Genomic DNA, 18,659 nt, shown 5'->3' on the forward strand with positions numbered 1-18,659 from the left:
GGGGCGGAGGCAAAAGGGGACCGGTGGGGGCGGGTTGGGGGCGGGTTGGGGGCGGGGCCTGGGAAAGAGACCAGACGGGTCAGGCAGAACCCGTGCCACTGCGAGCCAGGGGCGGCAGGAGGGGGGCGCTGCGGCGCCTGGGGCGGGAAGAGCGGGCTGGGTCCTGAGAGCCCGGGCCCTGGGGGCGGCAAGGGAAAGGCGCCGCCGGGAGCGGGATGAGGGCGGGGCCCGGGAACTGGATCAGGGGCGGGGCGAGGCCTGGGGGCGGGCTGAGGGGCGGGGCTGGGTGCTCACAGTCAGGGACCCGCTGGGACCGTCACCGCTCAGAACGCGGAAGAGAAGCAGACTCTCAGCCATGCTCGCGGTGGTGGGCTCCCTGGCGGAGGCCCTCTGGGGGCTGCTCCGTCTCCGCACTCTCCTGCTGGGTGCCGTCGTATTTCTCTTCTTTGCTGATTTCCTCAAAAGGCGGCGCCCAAAGAACTACCCGCCTGGGCCCCCGAGCCTGCCCTTCGTGGGACACCTCTTTCATCTGGACTTACAGAAGGGGCACCTGTCGGTTCAGCGGGTAGGAGAGGGCGAAGGTGCCTGGGCGCGTCCTGACCCAGACCTGCAGGACCAGTGCGGGTACCGAGGGCGGGAAGATTGGGGCAGGGGGGACCCTCACCCTGAAAAATGTACCCGGGTACTTGGGGCTTTAAAGCCTTGTTTTCCTCACTGTCAACTGGCATGATTCCACCTGCCCTTTCTAGGGGTGAAATATTCTAAATTGTTTACTATTTAAGTGTGCCAGACACGATACGTTCTTTAAGTCATGTTGTTGCCTGTTGTGTTACATATTATTGCAACACACTACTTATAGTATGATCACCTTGTTTTTTTAATACTGTTATCGTTGGAGCAAAAGATGCTGTACTTTCCTTCTTTGAGGCTCCATTTCCCATGTGTATAATGGTGATATTACTACCTAAATCCTCACCACTTTTAAGTGAATTGCTCCTGTCCCCACAAGGATTGAGCCCCTCACCTTCAGCCTCCTAGCCCTGCAATCCACTGTCACTAAAGTAGTCATTTAAAATGTCATTCCTCTGCTTAGATTTTCCCTACATCCCAGCTGCACCTCAATTTCAGACTCCCTAGGGAGCCACTTGGAACACTTCTTGTAGCTTCTGTCCACTTATTTGTAATCATCTCCCGTCAGGGCTTCGAAACTGTGGCCACTCTGAGTTCCTTAAAATTCTCTCCAACATCCAGTACTTTCCCAAGAATCTTCAGCTGGTTCCCTGCCTCTCAGCTCTGGTAACTTACTGAGAGACAACACTGTGATAGGTAGTTGTGAACATTAAATAAAACAGTGAATGGTCAATATTAATGCAGCTAATAGTAGGTGCCCAGCAAATATTATTTCCCCTTTTCCTAGAAATTACCTGGAGCACTTTAAACACAAGCCTGTGATGTACACTCAAGTTCAGATGGAGAAGGGTTTATCACTTTCTGGGAGAAATACCCAATTGGCATCATGAAGTGACAGGATTAGTCACTGAGTTATAAAGCTATGGTTCTAAACCTGTCCCCTTGTTTAAGAAATGTGCTATTTAATTTCCAAGTATTGAGACATTTTCCTGTTTTCTTTCTGTTAATAACATCTAGTTTGAATTATTGTCAAAGGACATATTTTGTGTGATTTCAATTTTTTAAAATATGTTAAAGTTGGTTTTATGACCCAAGATACATCACCATGCATGCTTGAAAAAAATGTGTATTCTGCTGTTGTCAGGTGGAGTGTTCTAGACCATATGTCACTTAGATATAATTAGATGACTGTGTTCTTTAGTTCTTCTGTACCCTTGTTGATTTCTTACCTACTGATTTTCTCAGTGACTAGGAGAGGCATGTTGAAGTCTCCAAAAATAATTACAGGCTTGTCAGGTCTCAGTCAGTTCTGGTAGCTTTCATTTATGTATTTGGCAGCTCTTTCAAATGGTGCATACACATGAAAATTGTTATGTCATCTTGGTGAACTGGCTCTTTAATTATTTAATAATTATTTAATTATTATAATGTCCCTCTTTATCTCTGGTAATTTTCTTTGCCTGAACTTTCCTTTGTCTGATGTTATGTAGCCACAGCACATCTGTTTTGATTAGGATTTGTATATGCATCTCCATTCTTTCACTTTTAACCTACTTAAATGGTTATATTTGAAATGAGTTTCTTGTTGATAACACCTAGGTGTTTTTTTTTTAAAAAGTATACCAATCTCTGTCTTTGAATTGGTTAATTTAGGTCATTTATAGCTAATGTAATCATTTTTGTTAACACATGTCTGCCACTTTACTTTTTATTTTCTATTTTTAAAATTTTAATTTTATTCCTCTTTTTGCTGTCTTTCTGTGAGTCAACATTTTTAAAGAATTCTATTTTACCTATACTGTTTTTGAGTATCTCTTTGTACTGTAATTTAACTGCTTGCTATAAAGATTATAATGCTATGCATACACAGCTTATTGAAAAAAGAATCAACACATTACCACTTCAGGTGGAATTTAGACACCTTAAAACTTTAGGTCACTTTACCTTCCCCACTTTATAATACATAAACTATCTTAAATATTCTCTCTACATACATTAAGAACCACATCAGACAGTATTATTAATTTTGCTTTTAACTGTGAAATACAATTTTTAAAATTAAAGATGAAAAGAACAGTCTACTGTATTTACCCATTTACTTACCCTTTCTGTTGCTTTTTCTTCCCTAACTGAAGAACTTTCTTTAGCCCCCTTTAGAACTGTTCTGCTGGTAAAAATTCTCTTAGCTTTCCTTCATCTAAGTATGTATTTCTTTCACTTTCATTTCTGAATTACTTTATCACCAGATATAGAATTCTAGATTGACAGTTTCTTTTACTCTCAAAAATACTGTGCTACTATTTTCTGGCCTCCCTAGTTTCTGATGAGAAATCTGCTGTAATTTGAATTGTTGTTCTTTGTAAGTAATGAGTTGGTTTCCTCTGCATGCTTTCAAGGAAGTTTTCATTGTTTTTAGTTTTCAGAGGTTTGATTATGATATGTCTTGGTGTTGAATTATTTGGGATTATTGTGTTCACTCACAGCTTCTTGGATCTGTAGGTTTTTCTGATAACGAATTTGAGAATTTCTCAGCTATTATTTCTTCAAATACTTTTTCAAGTCCACGTTTTGTTTTTTCCCTTTCTTTTTGATACTCTTAGGCACTGATTGTACAAATAATAGATCTTTTGTCATTCTAACATCAGTCCCTGAAGCTCAGTGTTTGTTCTTTTTTCAGTCTATTTTCTCTGTGTTATTAAAATTGGATACTTTCTATTGTGTTCAATTTCACTGATTCTTCTGTCCTTACTACTCTGCATCAAGTTGCTCTATTGAGTTTTTCTTTAGGTTATTTTATTTTTCATTTCCAAAATGTCTCTTTGGTTCTTATGTATATTTTCTATTTCTTTGTTAAGATTTCCTTTTAAAAAAATTTGAGAGTGTAATTGCTTATTGAAACATATTTATAATAGCTGCTTTAAAGTATTTATCCTATAATTCCAACATCTCTATCATCTCAGTATTGGTTTCAACTTATCCAAGTTGAGCTTCCCTTGGTTCTTGGTAACACGAGTATTTTAAACTATACGCTGGACATTTGGTGTATTTTGTAGGATGACTCTGGACTCTATATAAATCTTTCATTTTAGCAAGTAAACAACTTGCTTTTGTTCAGAATGCTCACTCTTGTGGATTGTGGTTCAACTGTCAGTTTAGGTTCTAAGCCTCTGCAGTGCTATTCTGGTATACCCCACTTTGTGTTGCCCACCCCCTCAAGATTCCAACCCACGTTATCATCAGTGCAGGCTGGAGAGAATGAGGGTGGAGCGAAAGACTGGAGCTTTTCTGAGTAGGAAAGCCTGTTCCTTACTTGAGAGGGGGACCAAAGTCAGAGATCTCCCCATATCTGCTCCATGGGGAAAGGTACCTCCTTATTTCTTTAGAGTGGTAGGAATCAGAATTTTGTCCCATGAGTTCTCCAAGAGTCTCCTTGCTGCAGTTTGGAGGTGACAGTCACAATTCAGCTTACAGACTTAACAGTGGAATTGGTCACCTTGTTGTTGCTGAGGTCAGGTAAAGACAAGTTTCTACCTATATTCTCCACTGCTGTAGCCCCCTGACTCAGGCGGGGAGCGTCTCATCTTTTTCATGGTATTTGACTCCTGAACAGGAAGGTAGAAAGGTTGCAAGGTTTAGTCCTGGTGTGCCACCCTTTTCCTGCACCTCTGCTACAAAAAAACAGGATTTTATTAGAATTATTTTTGGTCTGTGCCAATCAGTGATGAGTAGCAGGAGTAAAATGGGAGGCTTTTACTCACTCTTGTCTGGAATCAGAAACTTGATTTGTACCCTTGTTTTACCACTAAGATAGATGTGACTAGAGGGGATAAATTATCTGCCTAAGGTCATAAAACTGGCCAGGCATGAAACTGAGGCTAGGGTCTTATTTCTGGCCCAAAGATTTTTCACCAGAACTGTCAAATTTTATTTTATATAGGATTAAATTGTTAATATTTTTGGCTTTAAAGGAAAATTGAGTTAAACAAATAGAGTTAAATGGTGTGATTTAGTTTTAATTACAATTACATTCTAACAGTTTGGAAACATTAAGTATGAACACTCTGCTGGGTCTTGTATAAGGATTTACATGTTATTTTCACTAAATCTTCACAAAAGACACACAAGTTAGGAAACTTCTGGTGCTGTTTCCATTTTACCACTGAGGAAACTGACTGAAAACAGTCAAGTTATTTGCCTAAGGTATTCAAAATCGATAATGGCCAAACAAGGACTTGAACCCAGGACTCTTTGACTGCTACACTTAGTCTCCACTTACGCTACCTGATTTTCCATGATATGGTTAGAGGATAATTGATTTATTTGGGGGTTCATTTATTCAAACAGACTATGAACTTCTCACCATATGACAGGCACAGTACAAGACAGTTTATGATGAAATGTGTGGTGTAAACTTTTTGTAACTAAATGAGATGACATTAGATGGGATCACTGAATGGGAAGCCCTGGGGATAACCTCAATGGAATGTGGTAATAAATTTGGGTGAACTTGAAAGGAATGTTAGTCAAGGAGTAAAAGGGACAGGAGATTTTTAAATGGGGGAAAGTGACATGAGCTAAAACACAGTGAGAAGGCAGTGAAGAAACAGGCTTTCTAACAAGACAGGGCTTACTGTGCTAGTGATAAACAAACATTGGTGGAAACTCTGGGCCAAAAGGACAATGAAAGGGTTGAATTCAAGCATGATCTATAATATGGGAGCAGGGTGGTGGAATGAGACTAAATCCATGGTATTTGCTCTGATGGGGTGGTGGGCTCCAAGGTGCTTGGGGTGACTTGAGGGAGCATAAGTGGATGGCAGTTAGGGAGGAGGAGCCATGGACACCTGGAGGACATGAGGCCTTCTGTTTGATAGCATCGCTGCAGCTGGACACAGCCCCACATGCAGGAAGCACGGACAGGGTCTACGTAGAATTGTCTTTTGAGGAAGCAGGTCAGGTAAGCCTTTGACTATTGACCATTGACTGCCATCCAGGCCGTACTAGCACATACCTGCTCACCTGTGTACACTCATGCCATGCCTGCACACTCTGCCATTCCCTCTCTCTCCTCCTCTCCCTGCCCCCCTCACCGTCATTCTCACTTTCAGACTCTCATCCCACTAAACTCTAAGGTCCTCGCACCATCTCAGGTTCATGTGTTTATCCTTATAACTTACACGATGCCTGCCAAATTCCCTCCAGTATCCAATAGCTTTCTCACCTTGGCTAAGTTACTTTGACTGTAACTCATTTTCCTTTTCTGAAAGACAATGAAAATCATTACTACTGTAGGGTGGTTGTGAAGTTAAATGAGATAAAAGGTGAAGGTGCTTAACGTGGTTGTCTGTGACATGAGTGCCTTTCTTCAGGGCATCATCCCTGTGCTCTCGTCCTTCCTGTCACCATGGGCATGTCCATGCACATCCCTTTGCACACAGAACCCATTCATTCCTTACAGTCTGCAGTGGCTGTCTGGTACCAGAAAACAAAGCATTCTTCACATTGCTGCGCTCATTCTTCCTCACAGAACCCTTTGAAGGAGGAATAACTTTCCCCTTTATAACTGGGGAGCTGAGGCTCAAGAAAGTGAAACAACATTCCTAAATGCTCACAGCTCGTCAACGACAGAGCTGAGATTTACACGTGGCTCCAAAACCAGGGTGTGCTCTTCTCCACACCTGACCCCAGCCCTATAATGAATTTTCTATTAACTGGAATGTGTTGTTGGAGGGGACATTCTCTTCTGATTAAACAGAAATGATTTGCTAAAAAGTTCAGGCTTGCTATAACAGACATTCACTAAAATATCTCAGCCTTCTCTGGTGAGTCACATGTGCTGAATTCTCTCCCTTCACTAGACTCTATGATGCTTGAGGTTAGAGACATTGTTTATTTTATTATCGTTGTATCTTTATGCCTGGCTCTTAGGACACATGGTACGTGCTCACTCAGTTCAAGTAGGTTCAACATATGAATGAATGATTATAAGGAAAGTTTATGTCCTGTAGTGAATTGAACCCAAACCTAGTTGAGAGGAAGATAAATGGAAACAGATAGAAACATTCCCATCAGATCAAGGTGTGCGCACACACACACATGCACACACAACCTCCCCTCAATACAAGCTACACACACACCCTTCATTCCTGAACACACAGCCGTGTGCATATTCAATTGTGACTATTTTACTATTTTTCAGTTTGTGAAGAAATACGGGGAACTTTTTCGCCTGGACGTCGGTGACTTGGTTTCAGTTGTTATAACTGGATTGCCCTTAATCAAAGAAGCCCTTGTCCACCAGGGCCAAAACTTTGTGAACCGCCCCATAACCCCTCTTCGAGAACATGTCTTTAAGGAAAATGGTAAGTGTCTGGACTCTTGTAAGATACCTTGTTGGACACTCCTGTGGTCTGTGACAGGTGCCTCTGTGACTTAATGCTCCAACACTCCCAGGGACCAGGCCCATCATAAAGTTCCTGCCCCCGAAGGAAGCTGAGTGCCTGCATTTCCCTGCTGAAGGCACGTCCTCAGGGACCCTGGCAGGGTCAGCCTCAAAGTCACGGATTTGGGAGAAGCTGTGTCACCCGCATAAACTCTGAGTGCTCTGATCCATCAGTGTCCTCCTCACTCAATGAAGTATTTTGTAAACAGAGAAAGAGGCAACGTGTTCTCAGTCCCACTTTCCACTTCCCCATCGAAATCTTTTCCCCTAGAAAATGGATGTGGATCTGTGTCCTTCTGCTGAGTATGTGATCCCTCCGCGCCTCTAGTTCCTCATGCTTTAGTGTTAAGACTGTGCCCCACAAGGTATCTCCAGCCTTCTGGTCTATGTTAGAATAGTTGCAATGAACACATAAAATGATAATTAAATAAACTTACACATTTAAAAATCTAAACAAAAATTCAAATATATTCTACAAAAGCACCATTTTTCTAGGTGATTCTCAATTCCTCTTTTAACTATTCTACCCATTACCTCTACATCCCTCACGTGATTTGTTATCTGCCATGTGATGCCTGGTGCCAGGCATGAGTGATGTAACAGTGAGTAGAAAAGACAAAATCCTTGTCTTTATGTAACTTACTTCTATTCAGAAAGACAGTATCAATTACTCTAATATTTAGTTATAAAGATAAGGGCAAGGTTCACTTATCAGAGATATCTAATCTAATCCTGATAATCAGAAAAAAACTAATGTAAATACATGACAATTTAATACAGCGAGGAAACAGCCAGGCAGAGGGAACAGAATATGAAAAGTCTCTGAGGAGGGCAGGAGGACAGTGAACTTGGGGAACAAAAGGGGGCCAGTGTGGCAGCGCAGGGATTCAGTGGAGATGAAGCTGCTGCGTTTGGCCAGGATCCTTCATGCACGGTCTTGTTAAGAATGTTGTTTTAATCCAAACAACAGTGGAAATTCTTGAATGGTTTAAGTAGAGGAAGGACTCATATTCACATTGTGCATTTTAAAGATTATCTAGGCTGCAATGTCAAGGATTCAATAAAGGGATAAAGAGACTATTGTAGCATTTTTGGTTAGAGAAGGTGGTAGCTTGCAATAGGGAGGTGGCAAGAATTGAAAGTACAGTAGATTAGACCAGGAGAGTAGCTGTGAAGAGGGATGGATTTAAGATATTCGGGAAGGAAATCCAGTAAGACATGATGACCTAAATATAGGGAGAATGAGGTATTGAGGTGGACGCCCAAGTGGGCAGATAAAGGAAGAAGGAACACCTGGGGAGGACAAGGTGTGGGCTAGCCTTGGGGTGGGGGGTGGGAGTGGCGTGGAGGAAATCAGGAATTCAGTCATGGATATGCTGAGTTTGAAATCCTTTAAGTCAGCAGAGTGAAGCAGACACTTGTATGCAAGCCTGGAGCTGAGAGACAGAAATAGATGCTCAATATCAGTACATGCCATTTAAATTTTAGGAATTAGTGAGATTCCTAGAAATGGAGGATAGGATAGGAAGAGAAGAATCTTGAAAAAGATGAATCCTGAAGAACTGCATCATTTCAAAATTTGAAACAAGTAGATGAATTAACAAAAATATGCTAAGTTCTCTGTTGTCAGAGAATTAGGAGGAAAATCTGGAGAGTGAGGTGTCCTGAGCACCATTGTATGTAAGTGTTTCAAGAAAGAAATTCTCAGTCTGCTGATGTATCAAGGTAAGTTTGAAAAGCATCCTGGATTTGACAGCAGGCAGAGGCATTTCATTGAGAGGGCGAAGGCCAAAGCCAGCTATTAAAAGGGGCTGAAGAGTGCTCTGGATGTGAAGACTAAAAGGAATGTGGCTGGATCCATGTTGTGAAATAAATGGTCTATTGCACACCCGAAGTGATAATTTTTTCCTTTGCCTGTGTTGTTCTTTGGGAATAGACTGTTCACACTTCCTTGTTTTCTTGAGTGATTCATTAACCTTTAGGTCCAACTTGGCAAGGACCTCTCCTTTCCTCCTTATGAGTATGGATTGTGTCTAATCCGTAAGTGCATTCTTAGTATGTAGAATAAAAATTACTTAAATATACTTAGGTGACAAGTAATCAAAGTATGGACTCTGGAATATGGGAGATTTGAATTTGAAATCCTGTTCAGCCGCTTACTAACTCTGTGACCTTGCAGAGTTTAATTTTATCTCAGTTTTCTTATCAACAAAATTGGAGGTCAGTGTTGGTAGCCATGAGAGTATCTGCTCAGAGAGGTTCTGTGAGTGCTAAATTACATAATGCATTAAAAATACAAATATGTCCAGCATTGCAAGTAATCAGTAAATGCTAACCATCATATTCACTGCTTTGGGATCATTTCTCTGCATAGTTTTCAAGTGCCTTAATGCTCTTTTCCTTCCTTACATCTGACACACATCCCCATGGCATTTGTTGGCTGTCTTTACGTAATGTTGGCTCTCTTTTTCCCAGGATTGATCATGTCCAATGGCCAGGTGTGGAAGGAACAAAGAAGATTCACCCTGATGACACTGAGGAACTTTGGTTTAGGAAAGAAGAGCTTAGAGGAACACATTCAGGAAGAGGCCCGCTACCTCACCCAGGCAATAGGAGAGGAGGACGGTGCGTGTGTCATAGGACAGGTGCAGGAGACTGCGGCTCATTCCTTCATTGACCAGATGCTTAATAAGTGGCCACATGCCTGCCCTGTGCCCAGTACTGTGTAGGGCACCGAGGGGAGCTGGAGAATTAGACACAAGAAGACGGGTACAGAACACCGTATTGATTTATTGATTTTAAATCCTGGTCGTCAGTTTGACTTCCAGGCACTGACTGAGTACTTGCTGTAGGTCAGACCCTGTGGAGGGTGCTGGGGCCACAGTCTCAGAGGTGGTTCTGTTCTCAGTGTGTCCTGTGTCATGTAGGGTACACCCTCAGAGGAAATGGAAAAAAAAAATCCTTCTCTCCCTCCAGGACAGCCTTTCAACCCTCACTTCAAAATCAACAATGCAGTTTCCAATATTATTTGCTCCATCACATTTGGGGAGCGCTTTGACTACAAGGATGATCAGTTCCAGGAGCTGCTGAGGCTGTTGGATGAGGCCACGTATCTGGAGACATCAATGTGGTGCCAGGTGAGACATTCTCACTTCCTACCTCGGATACGGATAGTAGGCTGATGTCAGACACAGAGGGGTTCTTCCTTTAAAAGAAAAAAAAAAAGAATACATAACCTTTTTAATTTCCCTTTAACACAAACTTATTTGAAGTCATTCTATTGAATTTAGTGTTTTGAATATTGTTACATATATACTATAGACAAATAATGGTATTAACATTCGTGTAAAGTTCAAAACTTCACATGAATGCACCTGTGCACATATGTTGTTTTCTTCAAAAAGCACAATATTGCTATCACCTTCGAGTCCCTCCTCTCCATGTTCCTCCCTAACCACCACATCCATCCTCCCTCAGTTCTCTCTTGTGCCTGACTCTCCCTGGAGATTCATGTGTTAGTTGCTTTTGTTTTTAAATTCTGTTTACTTTTCCATTGTATGAATATGACACTGTTTGTTAGCCTTTTCTCTGCTGATGGACACTTGGGTGATTTCCAGTGTGGGGACATTGTGAGTAAAGCTGCAGTGAGCATTCTTGTTCAGTTGTTCATGTGGTCACAGCTTCCTGTTTCTCTTGCATATACACCTGGATGTAAAACGTACTCAAGTTTCCCACATGGCTGCCCTGCTTACATGCCCATCCACACTTGACATGGTCAATCTTCTAATTCTGTCAGGTATAGATGTAGGGGGTTAAAACCTCACCCCTTCCTTGGTGGGCCCTGCCCTCCTCCTCTGTCTCCTTTCTGGATTTGAAAGACACTTCTAGGGAAAATCAGCCACAAGTGTTGAGGTCACCTCTCTGGTATCTAGAAGAAGGTTTACTTTTATTTGTTCCTGACAAACATCTTTGCCTGGAGCTTTCTGGACCCCACACACCAAAACTGATAAAGTAGTCCCCCTGATTCCTGGCACATTGAAGGGGCCTAATGAACGTGAGCTGTTATGATTATTGTCAACGTTATTTTTGAATAATGTTCCCTGTTCTCACTACTAATTAGGGTAATCCCCTATTCAGTAATTCCATTTTCTTCCCTCCTATTAAGATAGAACCTAGGATGTCATGAAAGTTCTGTGGGTACCCAGCAGACTGTTCCCAGGAAAGAGAAATTCCTGGGACACTAGGATGGGGCCTTGGGGTGGGGATAGAAGCATTTCTTAGAGATGCAAAAGAGACCAGGCACTTTGATGGACAACCACACTTTACCTCAGTTGACTTTTTACAACAGTTCTTTAAAGATGAGATGAAGCATCCTGATGTGTGCAAGCAGACATGGGAATGAGTAAGGAAATCCACATAGTGTCCACTGGCTGTGTTAAGTGGGGGGTGGATCTCATGTCATTTGGTTTTGGAAAAAACCCTCGGGTAGCTAGTTTAAGAAGGGACAAATCACATTATTACTATTTTTATTAGTACTATTATCACCAACGTATTATAGCTAGAAAGCAACAGAGCAAACCCATGCCTGTTTCATCTAAATCTAGGCAATTTTCCATTATGTTATGCTATCTACTTTCTAGCAAATATTATTAGAAAAATATATTCAAAATCACTTTATTTCAGTATAAAATGTCTTACCCACATGGAGTTTACATCATAGTTGAGGCAGACATATGTATGTGTAACATAGATACATAGACAGACAGACATATTTTATACACACACAAATATATATATACACACACACACACTAGTGATAACTGCCAAGAAGTAAATTAAAACAAAATAAAGGAATGGAAGGAGGCTGCAGAAGTTCTGCTAATTATAGGATCATCAGGTAAGACAGGTCCAAGTAGGTGGCCTTTGAGCAGCACCTTAATGAAGGAAGGGGCTGGAGTTGTGCAGATTTCAGAGGAAGACCATTCCAGGTGGAAGGAACAGCAAATGCAAAGACCTAAACAAGGACATCCTGGGTGTTACCACAGAGGCCAGTGGGGCTGCACTGGAAAGAGTAAGAGAGAGGAAGACGGTGGGGATGATAGCAGAGAAGGAGACAGGAGTGTGACGGGCAGCTCATGTAGAGCTTCAGGCCAGGAGAATGAGATAGAATTTCATCTAAATGTCATGGTAAGTCACTGGAGAATTGAGAGCCAGAAAGTGAAATGATCAATTAAACTGTAAACAGTCATCCAGGGAGCTCAGTGGAAAATAGACTGGGAATGGGGTGAAGGATGGAATCAGGAAACCTGTTGGAGGCTATCACAGCATCCAGGCAGGAAATGCTAGTGGATTATACTAGGATCACAAAGCAATCGGAGTGGTAAGAAGTGATCTGAAACCAGTTATATTGTGGATGGAGGGCTGAAATACTTGGCCAGAGGGGTAAGAAGAGGATTGAGAGATAAGAAAAGTCAAGGGTGACTCCAAGGATTAAATATAAGCAAAGGAAAGAAATAGAAAGAGAAGATGGTTTCATTGTCTTAAAAGGTGGAAAACTGGCACCATGTTGTCTCCATGACAGTTTTGTTTTTCTCAATCAGCTTTACAATGTTTTTCGGCTGATAATGAATTTCCTCCCTGGACCCCACCAAAGGCTCTTTCGTAACTGGGAGAAACTGAAAATGTTCGTTGCCAGAGTGATTGAAAACCACAAGAGAGACTGGAATCCTGCCGAAGCAAGAGACTTCATTGATGCTTACCTCCAGGAAATAGAGAAGGTGAGGAATTCAGAGTTATTTCCTGAGTTTTATTCTTAAAGAGCAGTTGAGGGGATTCGAGTGTCTAATTGCTGCTGTAACAAATTACCACAAACATGGGGGCTTAAAACAACACAAATTTATTCTCTTTTGGTTCCAGAGGTCAGAAGTCTGAAAGCAGTTTTACTGGGCAGAAGTCAATGTGTTGCAGGGCCGGCTTCTTCTAGAAGTTATAGAGGAGAATTCATTTTCTTGACTTTTCCAGCTTCTAAAGCTGCCTGTACTCCTTGACTCACAGCTCTTTCCTCCATCTTCAGAGTCATCAGTGTCACACTTTGTCTGCTACCATTACATCTTCTCTTTTCGACGTTCTTGCCTCTCTCTTATAAAGACTCTTGTGAATATATTGGGCGTCCTGGGATGATCCAGAATAATCTTCTCATATCAAGATCTTTAATTTAAAGGACATTCAAAGTCCTTTCAGCCATATAACCTACCATCCTGGGTTCCAGAAATCAGAATGTGGTCATCTCTGTGGGTCAATATTCTGCCTAGCCCAGAGGAGTAAAAATAGAGGCAATATTTCATAGAGTAGTGGAATGCCATTAACTCAGAACTGATGAGACAGTTAGAAATAAAGATATAATTCAGGTTAGTTAGGTTCTGTTTGTTTATTTTTGCTTTTATTTCTACTGCATTAGTAGACTGCCCTATGAGAGCATTGCTATGATTTACATCAGAAAATGTTTTGCCTATGTTCTCTTCAAGGTGTCTTATCTTATGCTTGAGTCTTTAAGCCATTTTGAGTTTATTTTTTATGGTGTGGGAGAGTGTTCTAACTTTACTTATTTACATGTGGCTGTCCAGCTTTTCCAACCCCACTTATTGAAAAGACTGTCTTTTCTCCATTGAATGTTCCTACCTCCTTTGTTGAAGATTAATGGACAATAGGTGTGTTGGTTTATTTCTGGGCTCTCTATTCTTTTCTGTTGATCTATATGTCTGTTTTTGTACCAATACCCTGCTGTTTTTATTACTGTAGTTCTGTAGTATTGTCTGAAGTCTGGGAGGGTAATTTCTCCAGCTTTGTTCTTTTTCTTCAATATTGCTTTGGCAATTCTGGGTCTTTTGTGATTCTGTGTGTTAGTATTAACTGGTTAAGTATTAACTGGGACCAACTTAAACTTACAAGCTTTTGCACAGTAAGGGGCACTGTAAAAAAATGAAAAGACAACCTAAGGAATCAGAGAAAATATTTGCCAATGATGTGACTGACTAGGGTTTAATTTCCAGAATATAGAAACAGCTCATATAACCCCATAACAAAAAAACAAATAACACAAATAATGAGCCAAAGACCTAAACAAACATTTTTCCAGTGAAGACATAAAAATTACCTATAGGCATATGAAAAAATGCTCAATGTCACTAATTATTAGAGATATGCAAATCAAAACTACAATGAGGTATCAATTCACACTCGTCAGAATGGCCATCAACAAAAAGTCCACAAACCATAAATGCTGAAGAGGGGATGGAGAAAAGGCAACCATCCTGCACTGTTGGTGGGAATGTAGTTTGGTACATCCATTATGGAAACTAGTATGGTGATTCCGTAAAAAACTAAAAATAGACCTAACGTTTGATTCAGCAATCCCACTCCTGGGCATATATCTGAAGGAAACTAATTTGAAAAGATACATGCACCCTAATGTTCATAGCCAACATATGGAAGCAACATGTCCATCAACAGATGACTGGATAAAGTAGTTGTGGTGTATATATTATATATATGGTGTGTATGTATGTGTGTGTGTATATATATATATATATATATAGTGTATATGTACATATACATATACACAATGGAATACTACTTAACTGTAAAAAAAGAATAAAATAATGTCATCCAAAGCAACGTAGATGTACCTGGACATCATCACACTAAGTGAAGTAAGCCAGAAAGAGAAAGAAAAATACCATGTGACATTACTTATATGTGGAATCTTAGAAATAAAAAAGACACAAATGAACTTATTTATAACACAGAGACAGACTCACAGACCTAGAAAAGAAAACTTATGACCACCAGGGGGGAAATAAGGTGGGGATGGATAAATTGGGAGTTTGAGATTTGTAATATTAAGTGTAAAACAGATAAACAGCAATGTCCTACTGTATAGCATGTGGCACTGTTTGATGTCACGTAATAGCCTATAATGAACAGGACTCAAAAAGGTATATATATATCACTATACTGTATACCAGAAATTAACACAACATTGTAAATTGACTATACTTCAATACAAAAAGAAATGCATTTGCAAAATGTTAATTAATTAATTAATTAATTTTTATTGATTTATAATAATTTTATAATGTTGTGTCAAATTCCAGTGTACAGCACAATTTTTCAGTCATACATAAACATATATATATTCATTGAGACATTTTTTTCTCTGTGAGCTACCATAAGATCTTGTGTATATTTCCCTGTGCTGTACAGTATAATCTTGTTTATCTATTCTACAGTTTTGAAATCCCGTCTATCCCTTCCTACCCTCCACCCCCTTGGCAACCATAAGTTTGTATTCTATGTCTATGAGTCTATTTCTATTTTGTATTTATGCTTTGTTTTTGTTGTTTTTGTTTTTTGTTTTTTAGATTCCACATATGAGCGATCTCATATGGTATTTTTCTTTCTCTTTCTGGCTTACTTCACTTAGAATGACATTCTCCAGGTGCATCCATGTTGCTGCAAATCGCGTTATATTGTCGGTTTTTATGGCTGAGTTCCATTGTATAAATATACCACATCTTCTTTATCCAGTCATCCATTAATGGACATTTAGGCTTTTTCCATGTCTTGGCTATTATAAATAGTGCTGCTATGAACATTGACCAATGGAACAGAATAGAGAGCCCAGAAATGAACCCACAAACTTTTGGTCAACTCATCTTCGACAAAGGAGGCAAGAATATACAATTAAATAAAGACAGTCTCTTCAGCAAATGGTATTGGGAAAACTGGACAGCAGCATGTGAAGCAATGAGGTTAGAACTCTCCCTTACACCATACACAAAAATCTACTCAAAATGGATCAAAGACTTAAACATAAGACAAGATACAATAAACCTCCTAGAGGAAAATACAGGCAAGACATTATCTGACATACATCTCAAAAATGTCCTTCTAGAAGAGTCTACTCAAGTAATAGAAATAAAAGCAAGAATAAACAAATGGGACCTAATGAAACTTACAAGCTTCTGCACAGCAAAGGAAACCAGAAGTAAAACAAAATGACAACCTACAGAACGGGAAAAAATTATTGCAAATGAAACCAACAAAGGCTTGATCTCCAGAATATATAAGCAGCTCATACAACTTAATAAGAAACAACCAAACAACCCAATCCAAAAATGGGCAAAAGACCTAAACAAGCAATTCTCCAAGGAAGACATACAAATGATCAATAGGCACATGAAAAAATGCTCAATATCACTAATTATCAGAGAAATGCAAATCAAAACTACAATGAGGTATCACCTCACACCAGTCAGAATGGCCATCATTAAAAAATCCACAAATGACAAATGCTGGAGAGGCTGTGGAGAAAGGGGAACCCTCCTACACTGCTGGTGGGAATACAGTTTGGTGCAGCCACTGTGGATAACAGTATGGAGATTCCTCAAAATACTAGGAATAGACTTACCGTATGACCCAGGAATCCCGCTCCTGGGCATATATCCAGAAGGAACCCTACTTCAGGATGACACCTGAAAAATGTTAATTTAAACTTTTAAAATAATAAAAAACAGAAATAACGATAGAAGTTCAATGATATTTGGATTGAAGCCTTTGAAATCTGAAAAATTGCCTTTTCATAGTCTTTTCTCTGCCCTCTAACCATATCTGAAGGAAATATACACAGAAGGATAAACGTTGTTTCATTTTTAGTTGAGCTGGTTTCCAGTTCCCTACCCCTTCCCTCCTCAGCTACCCAGCACAAGTAAAACTGAGTCTGACGCCACAGATCAGACTCAAGTGGGAGGGACTTTTCTGTCCTTGCTTGTCCACATGTCATTCACTTTCCAACATTATAGGAAAGAAGCAGGAAAGCAGGCAAGTTGGATGTATAGATTTTCATGTGGTAACCCCTCTGCTTAGTACACATCACTGCATTCCTGTCATCATCTTTAACACATCACATTATTTGTTCCTTCACCTGGAGTTGACAGAATGATGGATTTCTTTCCATATCCTTTATTATTCTCCTTATTGGCATAACATTAATAAAAACATTGACTTTTCCTCAAAGTGGAGACTTTATTTGCTATAAGGTGTGCGGGTGTGAGACCACACACAGAGGAATGTTGACACAGTGAAGCTTCTGGAGGAAGGTGGTAAAGATGCTGGAGAACCATGAGGAAAGGTTGTTGGAATCAGAGAAGTTTAACCTAGCAAGGAAAAGACTAATGGGGAGAAATGAGAATTGTTGCACTTCAGAGAAATTCAGTTTATTCTTTCTGGTAAAAGGTATAGAAACTTGCTTAAGTGACACAGATAGTGAATGATGTGGCTAATATCGGAAACCCAGGTTGCTTTTCTAGTATACTAATAAAATTTCCCAAATCATGGATGTAAAATAATTAGTTGTCTTGATGGTCATCCACCAAAACAAAATAACCAACACAAGGGCAGGAGGATGCTAATGACATTCCAACCTCCTGAGAAGGCCAAAGGGAAAGTCATTTCCCCTGGAGGTCTCTCCCTCCATGTTCTCTCTAGGATGAAGCCCCTATGTATTGTGACAACCAAGAACCATCTGAATAAACCAATACATTTTGTGCTTTCCAGCATAGAGGCAATGCTACCTCAAGTTTCAATGAAGAAAACCTCATCTCCAGCACCCTGGACCTCTTCTTCGCTGGAACGGAGACAACTTCGACGACGCTGCGCTGGGGTCTGCTCTACATGGCCTTCTACCCAGAAATCCAAGGTGAGTGCGTCAGTGGGTGTGCCTGGGCCAGGTCAGGATGGTGCCTTCCCAACACTTCCCAAAATTCAGGCCAGAAGACAAATGGTAGGATGGAGAGATGGTAGGGCAGTCACAGCACCTGGTGGACTGGAGAACGGGCACATTCTTCAGTTTTTCTGTCAGGATTGTGATGGGTCCGTGTAATACAAATATAGCAGAATATCCCTGCTCTCAGGAAACTCCCAGTCTAGTGGGAAAAACAGTGAAGTCCATTGACATTGTGGTTGATTCCCAGAAAGGGTTACATTCCGTTCACCAATGAAATCTGGTCCTCACCTTTCCTTCTGTTAAGTCATGTCTTCCACTGCCCTGTGGATGATGTTCAGACTCCTGGGTCTGGTGTATCCTTCCCTGTGACGTAGCCCCTCCTGCCTGTTCAACCTCAACCCTACCCACCCAACATAGTGGCCTCACTAAAAACATGTGTTTTTCATTGCACTATCCTTATTTATGCCTCTGTGCCATCACACCTGCTCCTCCCTAGAAGAATAACACAAGAAGGTATTTTCCTAGTTTCTCTACACAGTAAACCACTACCTCTGCATGAGGAATCTACTCCAGTATAACCTCCCTTCAGATGTTTTCCCCACTTTCTAGGAAACTACCATTTCCCTCCTTCAGAGATGACCGAATGCACCTCCATCACTTTGCTTATGACACATGATTTATGTATCTTTCCCACAGGCTGCAGTCTATTCGAGGACAGTGACTCTTGCAATCATTTTTTTTTTTCTCTAGACCCCAGAACAGGTTGAGCACATGAGGGATGAGATCTTTTAGGATACTGTCTTT

General features: G+C 40.7%; 1 protein-coding gene across 4 annotated transcripts in view; it reads left to right on the forward strand.

Annotated features, from left to right (window-relative positions):
• The first annotated feature begins 321 nt into the window (after nt 1–321).
• Nucleotides 322–18,659, forward strand: part of LOC105096288 (cytochrome P450 2J2) — a 35,199-nt gene continuing 16,861 nt past the window's right edge. For 3 of the 4 annotated variants that reach the window (XR_004140808.2, XM_031465242.2, XM_031465245.2), the window contains exons 1-6: nt 322–565; nt 6,830–6,992; nt 9,548–9,697; nt 10,049–10,209; nt 12,673–12,849; nt 17,687–17,828. Coding sequence is in view for 3 of the 4 variants with exons in the window: in XM_031465242.2 (XP_031321102.1) it covers nt 356–565; nt 6,830–6,992; nt 9,548–9,697; nt 10,049–10,209; nt 12,673–12,849; nt 17,687–17,828 (1,003 nt within the window). In the remaining variant the exon portion in view is untranslated. Of the gene's footprint in view, nt 566–5,504; nt 5,588–6,829; nt 6,993–9,547; nt 9,698–10,048; nt 10,210–12,672; nt 12,850–17,686; nt 17,829–18,659 lie in introns of all 4 variants that reach the window. The other variant, XM_064493529.1, reaches the window with a different exon arrangement.

The sequence above is a fragment of the Camelus dromedarius genome, chromosome 14, assembly GCF_036321535.1.
Source record: "Camelus dromedarius isolate mCamDro1 chromosome 14, mCamDro1.pat, whole genome shotgun sequence".
Classification (NCBI taxonomy): Eukaryota; Metazoa; Chordata; class Mammalia; order Artiodactyla; family Camelidae; genus Camelus; species Camelus dromedarius.